General features: G+C 43.3%; 1 protein-coding gene across 9 annotated transcripts in view; it reads right to left on the bottom strand.

The window, feature by feature from the left end:
* The window catches only part of HMBOX1 (homeobox containing 1), a 123,055-nt gene that overhangs the window by 17,352 nt on the left and 91,578 nt on the right, over window positions 1–14,125 (bottom strand). For 4 of the 9 annotated variants that reach the window (XM_077176484.1, XM_054630558.2, XM_077176483.1 and 1 more), the window contains 4 exons: window positions 5,177–5,259; window positions 2,829–2,924; window positions 1,340–1,434; window positions 1,075–1,176 (listed from right to left, as the gene is read on the bottom strand). In XM_077176484.1, the coding sequence (XP_077032599.1) occupies window positions 1,075–1,176; window positions 1,340–1,434; window positions 2,829–2,924; window positions 5,177–5,259 (376 nt within the window). The remainder of the gene's footprint in view (window positions 1–1,074; window positions 1,177–1,339; window positions 1,435–2,828; window positions 2,925–5,176; window positions 5,260–14,125) is intronic. The other 5 variants (XM_054630561.2, XM_054630559.2, XM_054630562.2 and 2 more) reach the window with 5 other exon arrangements.

The following is a 14,125-nucleotide window of genomic DNA, read 5'->3' as shown; positions in this document are numbered from 1 at the left end:
CAGGAGCAGAGCATCTGGGGATGCCTCTGCCAGGGATCTGCTGCACTGGGCCAGAGCCAAGTGTGCCAGGGACTCATTCCAGGACACTCAGCTGCTGTTCCACTCCAGCAGCAGCCTTTGCAGAGGGAGAACTCCCAGATTCTCCCGAAAGAGGCAGGGAAAAGTGATCCAGCCCAGCTGTGGGGTAGCACAAAAATATCTCCTCTAAAAAGCAGGAGTGAACTGGTTGAATCACTGGTTCCAAACCACGGGGGTTTGGCAAACACTGGGAGAACTGGGAAGGGGATGCAATACCTGTCAGGAAGGTGTGTGAAGGAAGGTCACCAGCTTTAGGGTAGGTGAGGGCTCAGAGTGTGGGAAGGGGTATTCTTTTGCTAGAGAATTTAAAAAAGAAGTTGCTGTCAAGGGTTAAAAATAACCAAGAAAAAGAGAGAACAGGCAAGGATTAAAATGAAAAAAACAAACAAAAAAGACAGATAAAGACACCTAAATCAAAATAGATTTACACTCTGGAAAATTTCTATTCTGTCTCAATGTAAACAATCCAAATAGTGGCACACTCTTGCAGAACAATATGGAATGGGCCAATTAAAGTTCAGAGCTTAGTAAATCAAATCCTTTCCCCCCAGCCTTCACCCTTTGTCTGCCAGTGTTTGAGGGGTGATCCTGAGAAGCTCCTGAAAGAACAGAGGGAGCTCAGGAACCTCCAGGAGGGTGCTCAGTGCTCAGAATCCTGCTAGGAAAGGCTGGCACAAGGAATTCTGAAAGGTCCTGGGCAGGGCTCCCTCCTGCTCATGTCTGGGGCTGGGTCAGCAGCTCACAGAAGGGGTGGCCCTGGCTAGAACAGGGCCTTTCTTGCAGGAAGAAATCAGAGATGCAAGAGGTGCCCAGTTTTTTAGGGATAATTGCTGGTGCCTAACACACAGGACTGTGAAAAACCTGTCCATCCCTTCCTGAGGGAGGGAAACTCAGAGTGACAGGGAAGGAGAGCATGGATATGGCAGGGCTCTGGCTGAGGTGAGGCTCTCCTGCCGTGCCTCAGACATTGTGTGTGGTGTGAGGGGTGTAACTTGCTTGTTTGGAGCAGATCCTCCTGTCTTCTTCTACCTTCTCTGCTTCTCTGCCTCCCTCGGAACATCGTCCCTCCTCCTCCCCGTTGCGTACTTGCCAAGTGTCCTGTTGTGAGGCAACAAATCCATGTGGGTCAATACTGGGTATTCTCACCCTCTCCCCATCACAGTGACACAAAAGCCAAACAAAACAGGATTTTCAAGAGGCAAAAGGGCCTTTGGAGGTGTTTGAGCTCTCCCTGTTTGGGCCACGAGGCCCCAGTGCTCACCTGCTCTGAGTAGTCGTTGCCGTCCACGTCGTCGCTGTTGGAGTGACCTCCTGGACTCTGTACATCTATTCCATGGCTCTCCAGGATTGCTGCTTCTTCGAAAAAAGCAAATGGATCCCTCATTTATCTGATGCATTGGAGAAGTTAAAGTAACTCAGGGGTTTTTTTCGCTTTTTTAGGAAGTTAGAATAACTGGAAGAACAGGGTTAGTTCTTAGCACTTTCTCGTCACTCTCCAACATTTGGGAATGTAGCACAGGTACAAACACTGGTTTGCCAGAAAAACTTCCCTGCCAACTTCCAGACCTGTCTGAGAGTAAAAATCTCTGTCTTCCAGCCAGTCCTAACAGAAGTCAGTGTCATTTCTGAGGTATTGGGGTGGCAAAGGAATTCCCTGTAAATCTTCCCCCATAGTTTGGACTGGCAGGACTCAAGGGGGTGGGAAGTGTCTGAAAATAGATGGGAGAAATTTCTGAAAGCACTTCAGGGATTTGAAAACAAAAAAATCCATCTTCCAGTAGGATCCATATATCTAAACCTCCCCTTGATTCTTTTTGATCTCTTTTCAAACCTCCTCTCCAAACACTAAGTTTGCTTTATTCCCCCATCCCTTTGAGAAGCCATTTTCACTTGTAGAAAAATAAATTTAGTTAAACTTCAGTAACGTGTTAAATGGTATAATAAGAGAGCTTTTTTCTTATTCAGAAATAAGGCAAAATAGTGGAATATTTGAAATAATTAAAAATACTGAAGTGAGCAGATATGGATGTCTGTTCACCCATGTGTTGCAAAAGTAATTCTGCATAATATCTAAGTAAGGGCATCAAACCTTTTATGAATGGCAGGAGTTTGTTGAATCCACAAAATAATAAATCACTGAGGTGATTTATTCTCCTTAGAATATCTTTTCCACATCACAGAGGGTCTCCTTCCAGCAAGTTCAGAGTCACTTCTGATTTCCCTACAATCAGCTAAGAACCCAGAGGGTTAACTCTGAAGTGATTTTTGTTTTTTCCTGATTATCAACAAAAAACGTGGCTTTTTTCCAGCCACATGTCCCTGGGCAAAACCTTGGAAAGCTGTCAGGGGCAGAGGTATAACCAGGATAAAAACCACACTAAGCTTGTGAACCTGCCAACATCTCTATCTCCTTTATTTTGAGGTTTCATTTCAGATTTGAGTTTGGATACTCAAAGGAGGGAAATGCAACTCTCCTTCCACCTATAAAATTCTTACTTTGCTTTTTAAAGCTGATCTTCCAGTAAAACTTTGTAACTGCATCACTTTTTCCTGCACTGATGACAGAATTCTACAAATTACACATATTTCACAAAAAAATCTGGAACAGCAAGGGACTCATTTTCATAATTCCTCCACATTTCTCCCGAGGCTGTCAGCACCTCTGGTGTTTTCACTAATTTATTCTTACGTAATTGCCACCTCTCCTGAGCAAACCCCAAGCCCTTCAGGCAGGCTCTGTGATACATTACCAATATTGGCTCTTCTCTTGATCTCCTTCCTCCTGTTGGCAAACCAGTTGTACACTTTGAGGGAGGTAACTCGCTCCAAATCCGACAACTTTTTTCCTAGGAAAGCAACAGAGGGAAAAATAATAGTTCAGTGGTGTTAAAATAATATTTCAGTGGTGTTACTCACTGGGTTCCAGAGAAGCTGTGGCTGCCACATCCCTGGGAAGGGTCCAGGAACAGGTTGGACAAGGCTTGGAGCAACCTGGGATAGTGGAGGTGTCCCTGTCCCTGTTCTGGGATTGGAATTTTAGATGAGCTTTGAGGTCCCTGCTCGCCCAAACTAGTCTGGGATTTTATGGGATAAACCCCTGAAACACAAACAGCACTGGCAAGTTATTATAATTGAGAAAAAAGTGAACTTTATGTGGATCACATTCCAGTGTCTGAGTGCTGTGGCACTAACTGACAAATGTCTTCTTTTCTTCTGTTTTTTAAAGATCTGAATTACAGGAATTTGTTTGCAGCTCTAACCAACTCAATCCAGAGCCATGGGAGAATGAAGGGCTGCTTTTCCAGTTTGAGCACAAAATAGAGATTCCAAAAAACTGAAATTCCTGCCACAAACCCCATCCCTGGGGCTCCTTCTCTTACTATGTGTCACGAGGGTACAGTTCACTGTTTCATACAGCAGTAAAATGAATTAAGCGGTTTTGTGTCACCCTTGCAATCTGCTTTCCTCCCTCTCAGCCCCCATCACACCCTCCCAACTGTGCCAGGACACTCAGGATCTTTTGGGAGAATGGGGGTGGATGCTGGAAACTGGATTTTTACATTTAAACCAACAAAAAATTCCCAAAAACCAGAAGGCAGCTATAGAAAACTATGCCTTTATCTGGTCATCAGCACTAATAAGGGAAGACTGGAGGGATTCAGTATTCCAAGGACATCCTGGAAACCTCTTCAGTTGCTCTTGACCCTATATAAAATATTCCCACATCTGCATCCTCAGACCTCTGCAGGCTACACAGGGTTGAGCTCCCCCTGCTTCTGACTCCTTTCCAAAGTTTATTTATTCAGCATACAAAACACCCATGTAATTGCAGCAATCTGCACACTTAAATAAGTTAGGAGAGATGAGACAAGTGAAAGAAAGAAAACTCTGGAGATTGATAGCTTGGCTGCTGCCTAATGCTTTGCATCAGCAGCACTGGCTGTGTTTTACTGCTCCCCGACACGGCCTTGCAGCACTTTGTTCCAAGTTGCTCCACAAACCAGCAACACAGCCAGGAATCAAATCCTCAGCTCTCTGGTCCTCTACCTGATGGATTTTTCAGGGAAAATTTCAGCAGGTATTAGGGAAAAAGTACTTTGCCATGAGAGTGCTCAAAATTGTGGAACAGAGGCCTGGAGATGGGAAAACCTCTGGTTTTGGAGATACTAAAACTGAACAATCCCATCTAAGCTGGTCCTGCCTCACCAGATGAACTCCAAAGGTCACTTCCATTCTAAACTGTCTGACCCTCAGCTATCCTGTGACAGTCCTAGCTCTCCACAACTCCCTGAAAGGATAAAAAGGTGGGGATCCATCTTTTCTCCCAGGGAACAGGGACAGGACAAGAGGAAATGGCCTCAAGCTGCACCAAGGATGCTCGGGTATATTGGGAACAACTGGGATATTGTTCCCAACATTGGGATATTGGATACTGGGAACAATTCCTGCCTGGGAAGGGCTGTCCAGCCCTGGCACAGCTGCCCAGGGCAGTGGTGGAGTTCCCATCCCTGGAGGGATTTAAAATTCCTGTGGATGTGGCACCTGAGGACATGGATCAGTGGTGGCCTTGGCAGTGCTGGGGATGGTTGGACTCAATGATTCCCAGAGGCTTTTCCATCCTAAATAATTTTGTGATTCCGTGTGCATGACTCACACTTTAGTTGCCTTCTCATTAATTTTTATTCTGGTTGTAAGAAATCTAAATATATCCAAAACACAAGTTCTGAAATCTATGTAAATGTTTGGTTAGCAAAACTAAGCAAAGGCAGGTGCATCCACTAACATTACACTGAATATTCATGCTCCTCTCCTAAGTATAATTTCTCCAAAAATGGGGAAAATGCAACTTGTTGACCTCAAGAGAAGGTTCTCCATTCATACCCAGGTTCTAATCTGAGATCCATGTCTGGAAGCTGTAAAATACTGAAAAACAGGAGAGCTGAGCTCCTTCTTCCTCCTCCAAAAACCTGATTTATCAGTCAAAGGTTGATGACCCTGGAGGTCTTTTCCAACCCAAATGATTCTCCAAACATCAGTCTGAGAACTCAAGGTGCTGAATCCTCTTTGGTTTTGGAAGGACCCCCCAGCAGCTCCTCACCTGGTTTTTGTATAACTGCATTACAGGCGTTGGCAATTTCTTCTCTCTTTGCCTCGTCGGGATATTGATTCTCATTGAAGTAACTGCAAAAGGAGAAAAGAACCCCTCAATTTTCCTTAAGAAATCAGAGTATGAAGGTTCCAAAGCAGCTCCACTAAAAGCTGCTGATTTATGCATCATTCCTCCAAAGGTACCACAGTGAATTTTATGGTAAAGTAACATCAGCCTGCACTTACGTCCACATGGAATGAAGGAAACTTCCCAAATCCCTCAGAAAAATGAGTATTATCTCAGAATTTAGAATATTGTACTAGGACACCCAAAAATGTAGGCAATTCCATGGATATCAGAGTTAAGAATGTCAAGTGAAGCATCATCTCCAAGACACCACAGGCCTTTGATTTTACCATAATTTATTTATTATTTATCCCCTGACACATCCCTAACTTAGGTAGAAGGAGCTGTTTAACATTCATTTTGATATATTTGTTAATATATACACATCCATACATACTTTTAACATCTGTATTAAGCAAAACCCCACAAATACTGCAGAGACAGATGTGGTGTGGAGATGCCATGAAATTACACAGGATGATTTCTGGAGTCAGACTGTTTTTTTAAAACCACAATTCAAAATTCTTCAATCTTCCTCAGAACAACACATTGAGTACAGCACGTTTCTAACAGTATTTTTTTCTGGAATAATTGTGATTTTATTGTACTTTATATGCAGTAAACATCCTATAGAAGTTAAAACTGTTTCCTATTTTACCTCAATGAACTGTTCTGCAAATTTTAATGAACTGATTTACATTCCACAGGGCTTATCAGATCTGCATTAAAACCAACAAAAAGTCCTGTTTTCTTCAATGGACTCTGCTAATCACACCACAAGCAGGGCCTACCACTGTTTTTTATGTAGATTATCCATAATATATAATCCTAGGATTTCTTTTATCAACTTTGATCAGCAGCAGGCCCAGCTGTTGGACAGCTGCTCTGGATTTGAAAATAAAATATTTATTTCCTTAACTGTAGATCATTTGGTAATAGGAGATTCAGGCATATTGAGGCAATTATTATTTTCCATTATTCATGGCCCCAGTTACTTTCTATGGAAATCCAGATTCTGTTCCATACAGGAACTGTTTCTGTCCAAACTTTGAACACTCAGGTTGAATTTTAGGTGCCACTATGTCATCCCCCTGCTCACAGAGTCATTTACAGTCACAGCTATGCCCAAAATGGGGTCCTATTTCAAAGCTGCTGCTCAGTGAGTAACAGAAATCTCACATGAGCTCAGGGAGTTGCACCATTCATGTACTTCCAGGTGATCTCCTAGGAGAGAGCAAACAGAACCACAGGAATAGCTCAATCTTCTCTAAATGAAGGGCAGCTCTGCCTCAAACTTCAGTTCAAGTGTTGGAAAAGCTGGGAGTTTGTCAAATTAGAGCAAACTAATTGCTGGAATTAAGGTGACTGAAGAATCAAAGGAGGAGCTCCCTGACACAGGACTGGTGGCTTTGTTCAGCTTTATGAGAATTTAGAATGCACATCAGGCCCTCTGGACATGGTAATTTTTAAAGTGTATTCTCCCCTCTTCCACGTCTATCCCCTTTGTGTGATTCCAGCCTTTGAAGTGATGTGTGTGTCCATCTCAACCTGCACATTTCTGTTCAAAGGGGCTGCAGGGTTCTGGACAAAGATGGATTTTTGGGGAATGGAGAGCTTGGAAGACAGAGCAGAAAATGCTTTTTCCAGTAGTTAGTGATGGAAGCAGAAGCTCAAGATCCCAGTTCAGCAGACTCATGACAATATTTCAGCTCTCCCACCTACAGAGCACTGCCCTCTGCCCAGAGCCAAGAATCATTTCCTCTTCTAAGCACCCTGAGATAAAGGAGCATCAAGAGATCACAGCTGAAAACTGCTGCTCTGTTATTTACATGAACATATTGCCTGCCCCGGAGTCCTAAACAGCACCACATGTACAAAAAAAACAACATTCATGGAAGAATTACAAAATACATAAAATTATCAATCAGGGTGACCTTGAAGTGCCCATTCTTGTTAATTCAAGAAATTGAGACGCTAATTAAAGCAGCAAAGACAACACCAGAGCCACCAGTGACCCTTTTCTTGTCACCTCACTCAACAATGTCCCTTTCCCAAGCCATAGCCAGGCTTTTGCTGCCTCCAACAAATAAAAATATTTTCTACCAACAACAAAACTTCAGCCCATGCTTACTTTTCTTTGGGATAACAGGAAATTTCCCTGTGATGGAGCAAACTCTCAGAACTGGACAAGGAATGAGGCATCTCTTCTAGCAAATGAGGGAGTTTTGTGTATTCCAGTCATTTTTGTGATTCAGAAACTGCTAAAGCAGTAATTCTTATCTCTAAACATTTTACAACTAAGTTATAAATAATTAATTTGCCTGACATTTCTCATCAGTCTGAAACATTTTCTTTAAATTCAAACAGGAATTTCTGATCTTTTCACGTAAAATGCCTAAAAATTTCTACAAGAAAAGTGATTCTCACTAGAAAATGTGAAATTCTTCTCACCCTAAATCTCAATTTATGAAAAAGCATTAAAAATCTCAGTGAGTTTTTCTCACACAGCTGTCCTGGTCCTTTTTGTGGGGATCCCAAAGTCAAGTAGGTACCACCTGGAAGGGGAACTAGTGGAGCAGTTAAAACTCTGTTTAAAACTCTGTTGACAGTAATTTTAGAACCTGCCTCTCCTCCCCCTGCTGGACTATTCCTTGTCCTCATTAATGATGGGACTTCTCCTTCCCCCACACTTCCATAAACTTGGCCAGCCCTCAACTTGTGCTCCCCAAAACTGAATCTCCTCCTCAGAACTCAATCCCAGGATGGTGTGGGGTGGAAGGGACCTTAAAGAGAATTCACTTCCAACATCCTGCCATGGGCAGGGACACCTGACACCATCCCAGGTTGCTCCAACCCAATCCTGGACACGTCCAAGGATCCAGGGGCAGCCACAACTTCTTTGGGCAACCTGTGCCAGGGTCTCACACCCTCCCAGGGAAGAATTTCTCCCCAAAATCCAACCTAAACCTATCCCCCTTCAGCTTAAGGCCATTCTTGAGGCCATTCTGTTCCTCTCCATGACCACATTGTGCTTTTAGTGTTTGAAGGAGTGCAAGCTGCTTTATCAGAGTTCATAACCTGAAAGGAAAAGGTCTCACAGCTCCAGGTACCCTAAATATCCAACCTTAATTGCTGATATTCCTCCTCACCCTCCAAATCCCCTGTGCATAAACTCTACCAATACATCACATTTCATCCCCATCCCATCAAGGTCTTGTGGCAAAGCACAACATTTTAAACCTCCCACCACGTGGCACTTGAGGACCTGGTTTAGTGGTGAACATGATGCTGGTTGATGGCTGGACTTGATGATCTTAAAGGTCTTTTTCACCCCTAATGACTCTATAGTTATATGATTCTATGATTCCTGAGAAGCAGATGAGAATAATTAAGTTTCCAAGATAAGAAAGCCATGGAAAAAAATTCAAGACTTCATCACTGACTATTTTGTTTGCTCACGTAGAAGTTGTGAAAACACTGTGATTTTTTTGGACAACAGTTCTTCTTGCAGTAAATTAATTATTCTGCCCTCTAGTTCTGTTTCTTATCAGCCAGGTACACAGGGAAAGAACGCAGGATGTCTGAAATTCCCTTCACAGCCACAAACCTGTTCACAGTCTGAAAAGTTTCTGAAAGCTACAGATGAAAAATATGAAGCCATATGAACTTAAAAGGAAGGAAAAAAAAGAAAAGGAACAGGCACAAGTAACTCCTGCAAAGGCACACTGCTTTCTAGACAAAGGGCAGCTGTCAGCTGAATACCTTCCATGAAGAAACCAAATGATCTCTTTTGTAGAAAATGACAGTGGAGGATTAAAATGAAAAGTGGCCAAATAATTTACATGAGATGAGAATCCATATGATGGTAAAGAATGTAGATATCCTTGAAGCCGTTTCATTTCAATAACACTGAAGCCTAGAAAAATTGCAGATTCAGAGAAACCCTCTTTCTTTCAGGGATAATGTGCTTAGGACAATGATGGAGAGGGAATCCATCTCAGCCCAGGGCTCTGTAATGGAAGGAGAAGTCTCCCCCCAGCTCTTCACCAAGGTGCCCCTCTCTGAATTCCTGCAATAGCTGCCAATCTTTTTTTTTTGCCCTTCTGTTCTCGAGGCTGAGATATCAGATGCATTAAGCAATGCCTCAGTAGTGTTCCTGATAATCCACAGTGGAAGTTTTGTTGCTTCCTATCAGCTTTGCAGCTGCCAGGGAAGTGTCTGAAATGACAACCACGGAAGGATGGGTGGAGTTGGTGCTTTTCCAGATAAGGAAAGAGATAAAGCCCCCCAAAACTGATCAAAAGACCCCAAGTTGAGGAAATGCATGGTTTACAGCAGAACCTAACAGTTAGAACTTCCAAGTGTGGCAGGGGTTCAGAGTGGAGGGGCTCAAATGTGTTGCAGGTAACAATTCATAGTGCTGCTGCAGCTGAATCATCCTCAGGTGAGGTCACTCAGGTAGGGGGACACAGATCACCCTCACTGCAGGACAACTGACCTTGAAATTAATGGGTGGCAAGAATACACAGATGGATATTTACTGAAGAACAGCAGACATGCTGCAAGCTCACTCCCTCACTTTGTGTTTGCATCCCTGGGTTCCCACTTCTACCCCTGTGAGAGCTTCACCTGCAAGTGAAATATCCTGGCACTCTTGTGGGGGCTCCAACTCCTCTGTTTGAGACCACAGAGTCACAGAATGGTTTGGGCTGGGAGGACCTTGAAGACCCTCTATAATTCCCACCCCTTTCCATGAGCAGGGCCACCTTCCACTATCCCAGGCTGCTCCAAGCCCCATCCAACCTGGCCTTGGACACTTCCAGAAATGGGAGATTTATCTTCAGGCTGCAGTCCAGCTTAACACAATTTAATCACAGAGCAAAGGGAATGATCCCATCCTCTCCTTCATTCCCTTTTTGCAGGAATGTTTTGTGCCCAGCTGCCTCCCTGGTCCAGCTCCCCCCACGTGCCAAGAGCAGCGGTTGTGCAGCCAAGGGAGGCGGGAGGACACGGCTGAAAAGGCAGCTGGGCCCAGCTCCTTCCACAGCAGCTCCCAAAGATCCTCTCCCAAGGGATGCTGAAAGCAAAGCCAGAGCCACAGGCTGGGCCAACAGCCCAGAGAGGGTTGGAAAAGCAGAACTGTCCAGCTCCCACCCCTGTGGATGAACAGAAGCTTGTGCTGTCCCCAGGGTTGGAGCTCCCTGCCAAATTCTCTGGTGTCTCAAAATACATGAGGTGAAAGCTGCTCCTTTGGCTCTGATAAGATGCCTGTAATTTCAGCTCCCTATCTGGTTTCCCTCCCATGAGTTCCTCTGCTTTCCACTGACAAGGTACAGAAAACACTCAAATGTAGTTACCTATTTATCTCTCATTAGTACATTTATCACCCCAGTACCACCCAGCAGCCAGAGGTCACTGTTCCAGCCTTTGTGGCTTGTAGCAGAACTATTATTCAGGCTGTCAAATCAATGGAAATATTTCTGAAGTTAGTCTGTCATCTGTGCCTGAGATCTTATCTCAGCATGGCATGAGACAGACTGTCAGAGGAGTGACATTCAGAGCATAATCTCATCAGAAAGTGTAATGACTGGTTTATTTCCCAGTAAATACTGGCCAAGAATATCACTAATGCCACTCTCAGTGAGGTCAGCAGATGACACCACCAGTTTTATCTCCTGATATTTTTACTGATTCCCTAGTAATGACATGGGTGTCAACTAAACCCATGATATAAAGTCATTTTTATTTTTGACAGCAAAATTAAGATATCCCCTCCACAGATAAACTCTGATGGAGCTGAGAACTTCCCCCAGGACTGCAAAACATAACCAGGCAAGGATGGGAAGTGCAGCTCTCTGGATGAACTTCAGTTGAGGCATCAGCTCAACCAGACCTAAGCAGCAAAACAAATCTAAGAAAAGAATCCCTGGCCCAGACAAACCACTGACAAACACGATGGCTGCAGCTCTCTGCTGCTTTTTCCACAGCACCACCATTTAGCCAATGGATTCCACAGGTCCATGGATTTGAAGGAATGGAGAAACCACTGCAGGACTGTAGCTTGACCTCTCCTACAGCACTGACAAGAGGTGTCCCAGCAATTCTGGAAGCCCAGAATTAAGCCCAGATCTTCTGTCCAACCTGCACACATATCCAGTCACAACATAAAAAAATTGGGATTTATCCAATGCAGAATCTACTGTAACTTTATATCACCTTTGGAAATAAACTGCAAAAAAATCCTCATTTTTTAAAAATCTCTCTCATTCCCCACTTGAGCTTTCAGGCCCAGGGTATGGCCACACTCTGTCCAGGGACAGCACAGTTTTTAAATCTCTCACTCTAAGAAATGTTTCATTCTTGGATTTCTTTTCATTGCAAGTGCAAATCTAGAGGAGAGATCTCACCAGCCCTAGATCACTTAGAGCACCAGACAGAGAGAAACTGAAATTATTTCACACCTCAGGACGTGTCTGAATACATAAATTCCAGAGCCATGTCAGCACACATTAAAAACCCTCACACAACAGAGCTGACTCTCAATTCCAGCTTTACAAGTCGCTGTCTAAACTCCAAGAGAGGCATTTCACTGATGTTTCTTAGCAGGAATCTCCTCTGCCACGTAGATTAAAATGCCAAAAATACACCTTGCACGGGAGTGGGTAAAGCTGGATGACCTTCAAAGCTGACAGAACAACGAGGTTTTCATTCTTTCAACATCATTTTCTCAGAATTTTGACAGTGGTCTCGAGGACCACAATCCTATCAAGCTATTCATATTATCCTAAAATTTGTTTAGAAGCAGAATTAATTGATAATAGCTCTGAAAGCCTTGTACTTGCAAAAGATAATCTGTGCCTCCTAATCTCTAGCACCCTACTGTCGAGATAATTAACAATTAAAAAAAAGAATAGTTAAGACATCCGAGGTGGCGATTTACTCTTCCTTCTAATTGGATTTGGTGATAAGAGCATTTCTGAAATTACACAACAGGCCTCTCCTGAATGGCAAGATTTGGAGTTTGCAGCGATTTGAAACACACAGATACTTTTTGCAAGGCACCTTGAAGACACCGACAGCTGAGATTTTGAATATCCTTAAACTTACTGGCACCACCAGCCTCTCAAAGCCAAGAGAGTTCACTAAATTGTTCATAAAATAAAAGTGGACATTTTTGAAGACACTGAAAGCTGAGATTTTGAATATCCTTAAACTTAAACTTACTGGCACCATCAGACTCTCAAAGCCAACGCAGTTCACTAAATTGTTCATAAAATAAAAGTGCACATTTTTTGAAACCAGCAAGTAACCAACACATCGAGACAAGATAAAGTGAGAATTGTCCTGCTGGTTTGTGTAAGCAAACTGCATCTTCAAAGCTCTTCCTAACAAGGCATCTAAGCATGAATAATAGGATCTCTTGTTCCCTTTTATTTACTTGGAATATTTAAATGGAGACCTCCATGCTGCAGGGATATTTATGTGCATTAAATGCGCTGGACTTTGTGAGTGATAAACAAAACCTTTCTGCAAACAACTGTGAAACAAACATCTCATCTTCATTTTTTAACGTGCTACAGGGCAAGAGTTATTTATTTCAGTTGTATTTTGGACTATCTGGTCCTCACAAGCAAAGCCAAGGCAGGGTCAAGCCCATGGGTGAAACATCTCCAAGGAGGGATGAACCAGGAATCAGCCCTGGCCCACCCACTGGGAAGGGCTGCTCTGCTGCTGCTGCCCCACAATTCCAACCAGACAATTCCAACCCACAATTCCAACCAGACAAACTCTAATCAGCACTGAGGGTTTTACACACACCACTCACGGGACAACAGAGCGTTCCAAGGCTTTATACGGCAACATAAACAAATAGCAAAACTTGGTTTTTACATTACTCAGAACATCTTTGTTTGCTCTCTGGAACAAAATATTCCACTCAGCAGAGGCAGAGCTCAGTTTTCAGCTCATCTGGTTGGGTATTCTGATAACAGCCCATCCCTGCCTCAAAACTCTGCTTTAGTGGGATGCTCAGCCCTGGATGTGTCACAGACACCTTTTATGAAAAATCCTTTCCTCAGGATTTTTTTGTCCTGAGAAGCTGAGAGGCCTCGGGAACAAAATGTAAACCATGATTATCTGCTGCTGTGGAATGCAACAGGTGCATCTGCGATTGGTCTCATGTGGTTGTTTCTAATTAATGGCCAATCACAGCCCAGCTGTCTCGGACTCTTGGTCAGACACAAGCTTTTGTTATCATTCTTCTTCTTCTTGCTTGCCAGCCTTCTGATGAAATCCTTTCTTCTATTCTTTTAGTATAGTTTTAATATAATATATATCATAAAATAATAACTCAGCCTTCTAAACATGGAGTCAACATTCTCTTCTCTCGTCCTGGGACCCCTGTGAACACCACCACACTGGATGTGTGTAAATAATGTCAGTGTGAGCACCAAGGTCCCTCAGGTTTTCCTCACTTTAGCTTCAGTAAGGTTTTAGTTCTTCTGGATGGGAATCTTGGAGCCTCCCTTTGTCCCAAGCCTCCAGGAGAGGAAAAATACCAATCATGAAATTTGGGGTTAATATCTCAGTATAAACTGACAGCTCCCAACATCACCACCAGCATTTTCCCTCAAAAAACCACAAGGTTTTGTTTTCAGTTTCCAGTTTTGGACCAGACTTGGTTCTGCTCAGCAGAGCCCCCAGTTGCTGCTGCATTTTTAGAAAATAAAAATTAATTCAGCTAAATGAAAGGATCCTACAGGACTCCACAGACAAGGCCAATTCCTGCAGCACCTGAACTTATCCTACACCTCAATATCCAGCACCTAAAAT

Source organism: Agelaius phoeniceus, chromosome 3 (assembly GCF_051311805.1).
Source record: "Agelaius phoeniceus isolate bAgePho1 chromosome 3, bAgePho1.hap1, whole genome shotgun sequence".
Lineage (NCBI taxonomy): Eukaryota > Metazoa > Chordata > Aves > Passeriformes > Icteridae > Agelaius > Agelaius phoeniceus.
The sequence above is the reverse complement of the archived record's forward strand: the minus strand, read 5'-3'. Positions and strand labels throughout refer to the sequence as shown.